The 12,014-nt window shown below is 38.3% G+C and overlaps 2 protein-coding genes across 4 annotated transcripts in view; one reads left to right on the top strand and one right to left on the bottom strand.

Annotated features, from left to right (window-relative positions):
• XYLB (xylulokinase) overlaps nt 1-12,014 on the bottom strand; it is a 106,622-nt gene that overhangs the window by 90,173 nt on the left and 4,435 nt on the right. For 2 of the 3 annotated variants that reach the window (XM_068404782.1, XM_068404785.1), the window contains exons 1-2: nt 7,404-7,485; nt 6,301-6,431 (exon numbers count right to left, since the gene is read on the bottom strand). In XM_068404782.1, the coding sequence (XP_068260883.1) occupies nt 6,301-6,348 (48 nt within the window). In that variant the 5' untranslated portion in view covers nt 6,349-6,431; nt 7,404-7,485. Of the gene's footprint in view, nt 1-6,300; nt 6,432-7,403; nt 7,486-12,014 lie in introns of those variants that run through there. The other variant, XM_068404783.1, reaches the window with a different exon arrangement.
• Nucleotides 5,770-11,708, top strand: C7H9orf152 (chromosome 7 C9orf152 homolog). The gene is made up of 2 exons (XM_068404788.1): nt 5,770-5,998; nt 10,738-11,708. The coding sequence occupies exons 1-2, from the start codon at nt 5,770-5,772 to the stop codon at nt 11,307-11,309; spliced, it is 801 nt and encodes a 266-aa protein (XP_068260889.1). The 3' UTR covers nt 11,310-11,708.

Genomic DNA, 12,014 nt, shown 5'->3' with positions numbered 1-12,014 from the left:
CTGCAGTTGTTACATGGAGACTGAAGACATAGCTTAGTTAGGTATAGTAATTATTCCACAAACTTATTCATTGATTCAATTCTTGACATGTGGATATTTAAAATCACAGGTGTGGTATTGCATTAACCAATTAAAGCCCTTGACAGAGACCTCATGAAGAACTGGCACAGGATTCTACATAAAAGCACATACGTGTACATGAACAGTGGGTATAAGGACAAAATGCTCGACTACACAATCTCAATTATACTGTCAGTTTCAGAGGCATTGGTCAATTTGCAGCTTTTATTTAATTATGTACATAAAATCCTCCAATTTCACTTCTATCGAATTCAGCAGAACACGTGTTGACTTCAGTGGGTACTGAATCAGGCACTGTGGAATTGTAGCTGGTTTTACATACTCTAGTTTTACAGATGTAATTTCACTGACTCAATTAGGCTACTAGTGATTACTAAGTGCAGTACAAACTCCTCATGAGATCTCTGCATGGAAGTGAAGTCTCCAATTTAGAGACAAGGATGTCGTGCAGAACAGTGTCAAATGCTTTGCACAAGTCCACAATGATGACGTCAGTTGCTCTTCCCCTATCCACCAGTGCTGTAACCCCGTCATAGCAGGCCACTAAATTTGTCAGGCACGATTTGCCCTTACTGAAGCCATGTTGGTTGTCACCAATCACCTCCTTGATTTCCATGTGCCTCAGTATAGTTTCCAGGAGAATCTGCTCCATGATCTTGCCAGGCACAGAGGTGAGACTGACTGGCCTGTAGTTCCCTGGGTCTTCCTTTTTTACCTTTTTAAAAAGATGTCAGGGTTCATTTGTTTAAAATCTCTAACTGGTAAATAACTGCAGGTTCTTCTTAGACTTGCATCTGCACACTGTCACTTCTAAAAGGGAATCTCAGAAGTTCTCAGTGGGCAAGGACAGCAGAACTACAAAATGAACAACTCCTGACCCTAAGTTTTGGATGCTGATTGTTTACACAGAGGAAGTAATAAGGCAGACAGCCAACAGAGTGAGCAGCCTTCTAACAGAGCAAATTTCAGCATTTTAGTTTATTTCCCACAGCAAGTAACACTCCAAAGGAAGGTTACTTAATCCTCAGCACCAACTGAGTCAAGACAGAACAGAGCTTTTTAAATGCTGCTTATGCCAGGCACAAAAAACACGTACAGAGCATCTGCTGCATTTAACTCCTCACAACCAGCACAATTCAATTTGACTTAGATGAACCCAGTGATTTCAGTGTGACTGCATTTACCGTCCCCAAAATAAAAACCAGAATGTGGTTCTACAAAGGGAACTGGATAGCACCAAGTTCTCAACACATGCAAACTCTCAACATGAGTATTAAAGGTGAAGCACAGGATGATTGGTATGAAATCCTCAGTGCTACCTTGGTGTCCTTGATATAAGCCTTTACAGCCACCCAGGCAGAGCCCAGGATCAGAGATGCCAGAACTCACTACTGGACTGGAGCAATTTTGAGCTTCCTACAGCTTCTACGGCATTCTGGGCACACCAGTGTTTTGCAAAACCCCTCCCAGTCACTGGCCCTGGACCAGTGGTGGGGGACTCAGTCCCTTGGGAATGTCAGGGATCTAAGGAACAGAAATTTGGCAAGCCATTTTACAGCCTATACTAACCAGGCAGCCTTCTCAGACCAGCTAAAAAAACAACATTCCTGATTCATTTTTGATATATTGATATATTGTAGGTATATATAGACACACACTACCTAGTTATATTTACATAAAGACTCCAAAGGAAAAAAAAGGAGGAAAATAGAATACTATCAAGGAAATGTGAAGGTAAACTACATACAACCCAAGCTCACCAAACCTTCACAGGGACTTGAAGGTCTGCTGGGCCACCCTCCCTTTGACACACTTGAACCCTTTATGTCTGAAAGCACATGAAAGGTCAGATCAGATGAAACATCTCAAGATCATACTGAAAACTTGCATCATAGGCTCCTTCATCCCATTAGCATGGACATGCAGAAAGCACCAAAAAATAATCTTGCATCATCATAAAGTCCTGTGCTCTAACTACTTAACCAGTCCCTAACTGTGGCATGCTTTAAGGCTGTGCTTTCAAGTAATAGAAATATATGTGCTCTTATCAAAAATCTCATTAAAAAGTAAACAATTACTATTGATTCTAGTAACACTGTCTGGAACTCAAATAATAGCAGACACCCTGTTTCTGCCTTTCTTTTTGTTATTACATTTTCTAACAATAAAATAGTCACTTTCTAATGCTTCAGGACTGCATTTTAATAAAAAACCCACCATAGAAAGCTAGAGAAAGGGGATTATCACAGTAATTTTGACTTTCCTTCTCAGTGCTAGTTAAAATCTACAGATATTTGTATTCTGTCTTTGTAACCTGCACGAACAGTGTTGGACGTGTCTATAATTCTGCACATGACCAACTTGAATAATTATATATACTTCTGGTCCCAGGTGTGCAGTAAAACCCAGTGTTACAGGAAATGCATTCAGACAGTTAACCATTGTGAGCATTTTTAATTATCTTTAAATCAACAATTGTTCCTATAAGGTCCTCCAAACAATTTTTTAATAAAAAACTAATTTACTACTCACAAATTAATTAGTATGAGATAAAATTACTTGCATCTTTTTAAATGAGATTTTGCAGCCAAGGTCAAGGGCAGTAAATATCTACTTCAAGTTCTAAAAGCCATTGCTTTTGGATTATGAAGTGTTCTCAAATTGTTTTTTGCCTCAAGGAAATGAAGATTGCTTCTATTGTGTGATGGAAGAACAGACTTAAGGGAAATATGGCACTTCAGACTTCAGAGAAAATCACTCATAGGTAACGTTTTGGACAGGAGTTTGCTCAATTAAAGAAAGACAAGTTTTTACACAAGCCTAATCATGGCAATAACTTTTCAGAACCTATAGTACTGTTAAGAAATATGTCTACCAGTGCTAGGAAATGGCTTGACTGCTTATATTCCTACAAGCCAACTGGGGGCCTCTAGCATTTAAGACTAAGGCAAACATACAGTCCTACCACTCCAATAGTGCCACCTGCTGCGTATTTTAAAAGTATACAGTGGGCTGCATGTCCATGTAACTCAATTTAAAGACTGAACGACTGACTGATTTAAACAGAAGTCATAATTTTGTGTATATGTATGACAATAAGAAAATTTTAAGGGTTGGGGTTTTTTTTAAGTAGTAATACCTAAACAGACTAGGGATACAAAGGAAGTGGTTCCACTATGGGATAAGAACAGAACCCATAGGTAATCCATTTTCAAGTTTATCTCAGTGGCATAACAAGGATTAGTTACATCAGCTCGCTACACAGCAAAACCACAATTAATCGTATGTACTTCATGATATCATGCAGATTAGACCTGCAGCTCATTTTATGAATCATATCCTGGTTCCAAATTCACAAAACACACGCATGTATGTATGTGTGTTTGTGTATACATATAAATATACACACACAGACATACACACATGCCTTGATAGCAAAGCATACACACACAAACACATATATAAATACAAACATATCTATACAGCCCTCTTGAGACTGAAGCAAGATGCCCTGTTCACCAGCTTTCCCTGAAAAGGAAACAAACTGCAATGTATGTGGAACTGGCTCAACAAAACAACAGCTGATCCTGTTCCTGGTTCCAGCGATCTGCTGTGCCACCTGGACTCATTCACTTCATTTCACTGGGCATCTGGTTTCTTTTCCCAGTTTCTTGTTTTGCTGCTTACCCATGCAACTGTTTGGGAAGAGACTGCCTTGGATAATCCATTTGTGTAACTAAGTGTGATGGCTTTTCCATGATCCTGAGGGAATGGTATAGTACAAATAATTAAAAATCATAATAATTTCTCATCAGATACAAACCCATTATACTTTAAATGCTCTTCTAATGAGAAGTTAAGTGTACATCTTTTAAGACAGAGCCTACATTTCACATTCAAGGATGCTATCCTAGTAGTTCTTTCTGCAACACATAGTCAAGTTGCACAAGTTGCTTTCACAGGAGGTCAGCAAGTCAAATAGTGTGACTGGAATTTTAAAAAGGTTGTGTAACTTTTATGACCATTAATATTGTTTGTATTGAATGCCAGCTCAAACTGTAATGAGGTTAATTAAATCTCCTGCCCCAACGGATAAACCAACTGCCTGAAGGTCCAAAGGAGGACTCCATGTGCCAACAGCTCAGAACACTGAACAAACAAGGCAGCTGAGGTACTCCTGTGTACAAGAGCACTAGGTGTTTGTCACTACTGAAGGCTGAATATCAAAGCAGATCTACCAAAGCCACAATACACCAGAACAACTCTAACATGACAGGTGTTTTTTCCAGATTCAAGAGAGAAGCCAACTTGAAGAGTATCCTCAGTGTCTGAAAGTATTGTGTTTACTGTTCTTTCCCTGGCTAAGGCAGAAAAAGACTGCCATTGAGGTAGGCAACATAATCTGCAAGACACAAGCATATTGGGAAGGCAAAAGCAATTATTAGTAAGTGAATTACAGCAGACTTACACATGTGAGCCTGCTGACCCTTACCAGAACTCTGTGCATCGCATAACCAGAGTTGTCACCTGCGTACGCACGACTTCCAAAGGGATTCCCAAGATCTGCAGGATTTGAGCCTGATTCAGTAAATCATTTATGATTTAAATCATCGCATAATTTTTGCCACTAACTGAAAAAATACAGCAGACCGCCATTCTTTCCACACACTGTCCTTTCACAATGTTTTGTTATGCAATGTTTTTCACTGCAAGAAACCTAGCAGATGCACAATTATATTAAAATTGCTGTTTAACGGCATTATTTTTTCATACACTGCTCTGTTGGGCCCTTGCAAGAGTATCAGATGGACCTATTTCAGGGAGAGAAACTTGCAGTTCATAGTCCAGACATAGTCTTGTACTTTATTGGGTATGATCAAAAGCCATATATTTTTTAATTTTTTGCCTCATTATTAGATAATACTATATGTATGGTAAGTTTTAAACTGTGGCTTACCATGCATTTGAAGAGTTTGTTCAGCTCTCAGCAAGGAAATGATAACTTCTATAGTTTATTTCATTTTATAGAAAGACAGAAAAACAGAATGAGTCAGAGTAAGGCATTCCTATCTCCAGCCTCCCAATTCCAAGTGCCGTTGGCATATGCTGTCTTGACTCTGCACCCAGGCCTGAATACTTTTAACACATTCTTAAAAGGGAGCAATAAGCACAAAATTATTAAGGTATAACAAATCCTCCCCTCCCACCCCACTGCCCCAAGAAGCAGCAGCAAGAATGAAACTGGATGAAAGGAGAGTGGAGGGGAAAAGACACAAAATACATGGACAGAAACCTGAAGAAAGATTTCCCTGGTGGAACTACTGTCTTGGGGAAGTCACCATGACAGCATCCCTTTAAGAATTAACATTACTACATAAACCAGTATTACCCAGCCCTTTGTGCACCTGACTGTGTTCAATGAGGTTTTGTATTTCACTGTTTTTTTTGGCAAAGCTTCATATGCCTACAACCTTAAGTCAACACTAAATCCCAACTATCCAGTTATAATCATGAACTCTGTAGCAGTTGCTCCAGATGCACCACACAAAAACAAGCTGACTGAAAAATAACTTCAGAGTAGACCATGCAACTTCTGAAAGAAGTCACTGTACTTTGAGAAGAAAGTTACTTCTTCATTTAGGAAGAGTTCAGATGCTTCATACTTTATTTGCTTTTTTTGCCAGCACAATGAAGGAAATGTCCCGCTTCTGCATGACTTTTTCTTCCTTGTTGGAACAGATGGTGAAGGCTTACAAATACGTGACTGCTATTTTTTTAGTGACTCATACCTCAGAGCAACAGGCTTCAGATCATGATAAGCAGCCAACCAAGATGGACGTAAGCTTACTTGAGGAGCAGTATGACCATATAAAACAGAAGCAAAAACTGCAATCACACATAATTGTATTTAAAACAGGTATGCTTATATTTATAGGAAACAATGCAAATGTAGATGTAAAGACTATTGCTTTAAATCTTGAATAACTCCTAGCTTTGTTCTTTTTATGCTCAGCTTCAAGGGAGGTATAAAATTAACTCCTTTTCTGTCATTTTGGTTTTTTATTCATTTCACTGAAAGGTGGTCTTATGCTTATATTGATTATCTTCATGGCCATGAAACATTAATGTGAATTTGAAACAGATGAATGTATTTGAGATAAGGTTTTACAGGTTTTATGTCAGTAAAGTAAAATTCTAAACATAAATGGTAACTCTTACAGGAGCCATGTACTTCAGGTCTATCATCGGTGTACTTGTGCAATGCATTCTGTAAGATTTCTGCTCTCTTGAATGCTTCCATCAGAACAAGCAATTCTGGGGCTTCTGTCTCTTTTTCTCTTCTTCTTTATCTGTGTAAAGAAATGTGTCCTACAAGACTACAGGAAGCAATAGCAAATATCAAGTAACTAGCACGTTTTTGTTAAAAAATAACTTATATTAAGAGTCATAGTGGGTAACTAAGACACAAGCTTTGACCAAGAGGTCCTGTTTTGAAAGTGTTACACTGCATATTGCTTGGAAAGTACAGAAATAGAAAAATAAGTAACAATATGTATCACTCATCTACCTGCTACGCAGACAGATTTTATGTAAGAAACTTAAAAATACTTAAAAGTTTTTAGTTAGACTACTGCTTACAATATTCCACTGATATATTTTCATTTACTTTCCAAGTTAGTATTCTCAATATCACTTTAAGTCAATTAATGAAGTTGTCTTCTGAATTTAATTGCAATATGAAAAACATGCTTCATTCACCTCTATGTTAGTATGTAGCTCAACAAATGCAGAACTTAGGTTACTTCATTCCTTACATTTTCCTCTACATTTTTCAGCAGTTCTAGATTTTGGCTGTGTCAAACTATATCATCAAAACAACTGAAAAACCACATAATTATGAACTACACAACAGATTCACTTCTTCAATATTGTTTCATCCAAATGTCTAGAAATTCTTAAGTTAAAAGAATTTAAATTTCTGTGAGAAGACTTATCTATATATACACAAGCTTATTTTATCAGGTACGAAAGGGCAACTAGACAAAACAGCCCATCTAATCAGCTATAGCAAAAATGTAAGTCAGTTAAAGAAAGTAAGCAGAAGTCTGTATACAGATTAAATTCAAATGAACCTTCAGATATAATGAATGTAATTGGATTTTTTTTCAAGGACACCATTTGAAGATTAAAGAAAAGACACAACAAAGCAGGATTGCAGAGTTTCTGGGAAGTTTAAAATTTAGTAGGGCTGGAAGTTCACATACAAATATTTTCACAGACATACACGTAACCCAAAACATTCACCAAACCACATAACTTACCGCACTGAACTTTCTTCTTCAAACAACCTGTGTGGAAAGGATTAATGCTACTGTTAGTAGCAGTTGAAGTTTGGGGTTTGTTATGCTGAGTTCTCAATGTCCTGAAAGTTGATCTTATACATTCCTACGGTTTGGAAGCTGGGATAACCTATTACATAGCTCAGCACTTTGAACCTGTTACATGCATCAGTTTCCAAGAGCATGTCAAGCAGAAATGAACGCTGCCATATCAGGATGGCCTGCTGCCCTACACTCCTTAAATTATGAGCTTAAACTATCCAGAAATTCCAGCTAGTACCAAAAGGCAGTCCACATATGTATCAGTATTTTGTACTGGCAGCAAATTGTTTCCCTACCTAGAGGGTAAGAATATGGCTGGGCTGGGAAGGGGACGACAACAACAGCACCCCCACATCCCCACACATACACACAAACCTCAGAGGCCAGACAAAAACCTCATGAGATTCAAACATCACGGAAGGAGGGCACCTTCAGTCCCTTATGGTCTTAAAAATCCCTGTCAAAGGTCTTTATTCTATCTAGTAAAACCCTGACTTGTTTCTGCCGGACAGACCAGCTGCCCTTCCATGATACCCCATGGATTTTGAGCATTTCAGGTTTACTGCACCACAGTTGGAATGGTAACTCCAAGTTTCCTTGAGGACTTTTAGCTTTGTATGTCACTACTTATTTGCCAGAGTCATGAAATTGTAGACCTTTAAACAGAACTTAAGATTTTCTAACTTCTCTAGGTTTTTGACTGGTGGGTTGGGAACTGAGAAGTCACCTAAAAACAACTCTCTTCTGTTCCTTCCCCAATACACACAGCCACGTTCATGCTTCTGCCTGTTCCTGATTATTTGAGAACAAAGAGCATGACAAGACTTGAAAAGATTTGAAAGTCACCAGCTAGGGGATAATACAGCAGTGTATTCATTATTTATTGGCTAAGCAGCTGAAAAACAGTATTTACTTCAGGAATTAAATGGAAGCTTTCAGCGCATGCAGTCACAACAGAATAAACACCGGGGCTCTGACTGCAGAAATGTCTTCCAAGCATTTCCCAAGCTAACTTGAAATAAGATTATCTTTTGTCACTCACTCCAGAACCTTAGAAGTAGCTATGATGACAGCACAGGAAAAAGGGTAAATGGTAAACAATCCGCAACAAGGCTATTATGCATAATTAAAAAAAAAAAAAAAAAAAAAAAGAAAGAAACAGACCACACATCTGTCTAATTAAAGCTTTGTTTAGAAGCATAGAGAGTGCTGAATGTGTGTTAATTCAATGCACAGTGGTTCAGGACTCTCACATTTCTATCAGGGGTCATCACTCAATTTTGTGTGCCGCACCTGTAGCCAAGGAATCAAACCAAACCTGAACTCAAAACCAGTCCAGACTATTAAAATTGGCCTAGATGCATTACTTTGAACTCTGATCAGCTCAAGCCAGATCGTAATTCTTCTGATGATCCGTTCATAAGGTTCAAGATAAAACCTGATCTTGCTTATCAATGCCAGGTCAGCCAAGAGTGCAATTACATCCACAAGAACGTGCAAAGCTGCATCACCTCAGTCTCTCAGTTCCTTCTCTCTTGCTTTTTCTCTCACATATCAGACAAGCACTAATTTTTGTAGCTTGGTGGTATACTGTGCTGTTCTGCAGAACATAGAGATATCTATTTTGCAAGTGGACTTTTTTGTAGCCACCCAAGCTCAGCTTTATTTCCTGGATAAAGCCCAGTTGTAACTTTGATACTCACTGTTCCATGATAGAGAACTGTGTGTTCTTATCTCTATGCATGGTTTCCCCCTAGGAAATTCTGTTAGCATACTTCACTGTATAGACATAGGCACTACCACATCTGTACCTCTAAGCTCTGCATGTGCTTTAGTCTTCTTTCTCCTGGTAACACTGCAGGAGAGCGGAAGATGTGAGCTGATGCACTTCTCACTCCCAGAGCCATGCTGCAAAGCAGCTCTTATCAGATCAAGCCTACGTGGCCAACCCAGGGAACAGAAGAAAATCTGTGCTGGTGTTGTTGCTTCAGCAGCGGGAGCCAAAGACAGCAGTGAAAGCCCCTCCTTAGCCCAAGCCATGCTGTGAAGGTTCATTTACTGCCAGTAAATCAGCTGGGTCTGACATCTTCAAATATTTCCTTGTAAAGATGGTATGAAAGACAGTTATAAAGGCAGGGGCGTTGTGCTGGTTTTTTTAAAGGCAGCATTGTATTCAAACTAGCTTCATTTCAAATTCAGGGTTACAATTCTTTTAAAATGGCTATTCAGATATTGTTTCAGAATATAATCAGCACTCTTCTACGTCTACTTTTTTTCATGTTAATATGCATCAAAACTCATACTGCAACAGACACAGTTCCTATAACTCAACCCTGTAAATAAGGTCAACATTCTGCACAACTCCTACTTTAAACTATATTTATACTAACTGAAGCATATTTCATTAACACTTGCTATGTCAACAGCACTGTTTATCTTTAGTGCAATGGTTCCATTTCCATTCATTTTCAAGGCACATAAACCCAGCCATGTTCAGTAATTTGACGGCTGCTTCGTGTAATTACAGTAGCATTAGCATTTCTATCCCTAATACCTTATACTCTTCTAACAGTAACTTTCATACTGACCAGATTCTCTCCCACTGTTACAGCTGCTCTACACCATTCATGGAGCAAGCAGATTTTTCCTCTAAGTGATCATTCAGGCAACACTAGTGTGATAAGCTATTTACTTTACACCATTTACACTGACTACAATAGTAAAATTGCAGTAAAATATTAAAATACAAGCCTATATGTTAATGATCCCTCATTAAGAAAAAGAAGAAAGAAATTCACAACTTGTTTCATCTAGAAGCAGTCACAGTATTTTTAAGTCGTGAATACAAACTTCAAACAGTATCAAATAGAACATTTTTGTCTTTCATATCACAACACCTACCAACACACGGAGCAAGTCGCTGCTCACCTTAAGAATTTTTGCTTACAAGCAAATAATTACTGAAAGTCAATTCTCAATCTGTGTTGTTAATGAGTCTTAGAGTACCGGTTAGATCAATATTGACTTGATAAATCTCCATTTTCATTTGACTAACCCTAGGGTACCATTTATGTCCTCAGAACTGCAAAACCAAGCATGAAATATTTCTATGCCATAACCTGGCATGAAAAGAACTTGCACTACTTTCAGCCACAGACGGAAGGAGTACAGATAAACTCATCTGTTAAAGCTCTTCAGCTGACTTTATGCCACAGAAATTACACCCTTAATTTTTGCCACCATAGTAATGTGCATATATGCATTTCTCTTGTAGGTGAACATGAATCTGTTCTCCCAGAATCAATGGTCAATGCTGTTTTAATTAATAAAAAAGTTGAAAGATCAAAGTCATTTACAGAACGTGTTCCTGTCAGAAAGGTCAGCCTGGAGATGACCAGCAGTGGCAACGTACAAGACAACTCACCGTGGCGCACCCACCTGGGAATTCACCGCCTGGTGCAAGCCCCTTGTCAAGGAGTTACCTGGGATCCTTCCCACTGCAAGAACGGACCATGCAGGTTTGACAATCAGAGACTGATTTCAAAGGGAAACGGCACACTGCAACCCAAGGAATTGGAAGGAGCAAGTGAACTATCTGCGCTCAGTCAACTGGGAAGTTCAAGCATATCGAACAGTTTCAGTACAGAGGATGGCAGCACCATTTCAAGCACCTGCCAAAAGCCTCCTCCGAAGTCAGCCACTTCAGCAGTTTGGGCACTTCAACATATTTCTTCTACAAAATGCACGCCAGCCTGCAATAAACTGAACTTTTACCCTTTCCCTAATAAAAAAGGGCCCAGAATTTCTGAAGCAGCAAGGAGGCTTGGACTATATGTCTCACAATGAAGACATCCAGTAATACATAAAACTTAGTCAAAAACTTGCCTAAAACTTAAAACAGCAAAATAGTCTTCCTAATTAAACTGACTGACCTGCTGAGGGTTTACTACTTTTATTAGCCAAGGCAGATCCTTACTATATAATCTGTTTTTCAGTACAGTGTAAAATGAGATGTTCTCATGAAGATGCTGGGCTGCAATCACAGATACTCACTTCTGTTATTTGAGATAGATATAAGAGCAATTTTATCTTTTTTTTTTCCTGTCTTCAGGTTACAGATTTTAGAAACTAAGAATTTATCACAGCAACATTTGAAATATCTGAAAGAGCTATAGCAGACTAGTAGAACTATTGATGAAGCAACTAGGCTAAATTTCAGTATGGTACTATTTAATTTGACAATAACCAAGTAACAAATGAAACAGTATAGAAGGTGATTGGTACACTTAACGTATGATTTCATCATTCACTTTCCTCAAAAAAAGATATTCAAGATACTTTCTGATGTGTGTATTTTTAAAATCAATGAATAAAACCTCTGCTCATTTCTATTGTTGTTTTAATGGGACTTAGTAAATGACACCTTTTTCTTATATATAACTTCTATAATAACATATTGTTGGTTCCCATCTATCCCCAGTATTTCATTAGAAAACAAAAGTCTGAAATAATTACTTAGCTCCCCGATACCATATATCAACGTACCTTCCT

The sequence above is a fragment of the Nyctibius grandis genome, chromosome 7 (genome assembly GCF_013368605.1).
Source record: "Nyctibius grandis isolate bNycGra1 chromosome 7, bNycGra1.pri, whole genome shotgun sequence".
Lineage (NCBI taxonomy): Eukaryota > Metazoa > Chordata > Aves > Nyctibiiformes > Nyctibiidae > Nyctibius > Nyctibius grandis.
The sequence above is the reverse complement of the archived record's forward strand: the minus strand, read 5'-3'. Positions and strand labels throughout refer to the sequence as shown.

Bases quoted from the DNA above. Each gene is read 5' to 3' on its own strand.
- C7H9orf152 (XM_068404788.1), top strand. From the start codon at position 5,770: ATGAAGGAAATGTCCCGCTTCTGCATGACTTTTTCTTCCTTGTTGGAA. The intron at 5,999-10,737 runs GTATGCTTATAT...TTTCTCTTGTAG, and splicing joins CATAATTGTATTTAAAACAG to GTGAACATGAATCTGTTCTC.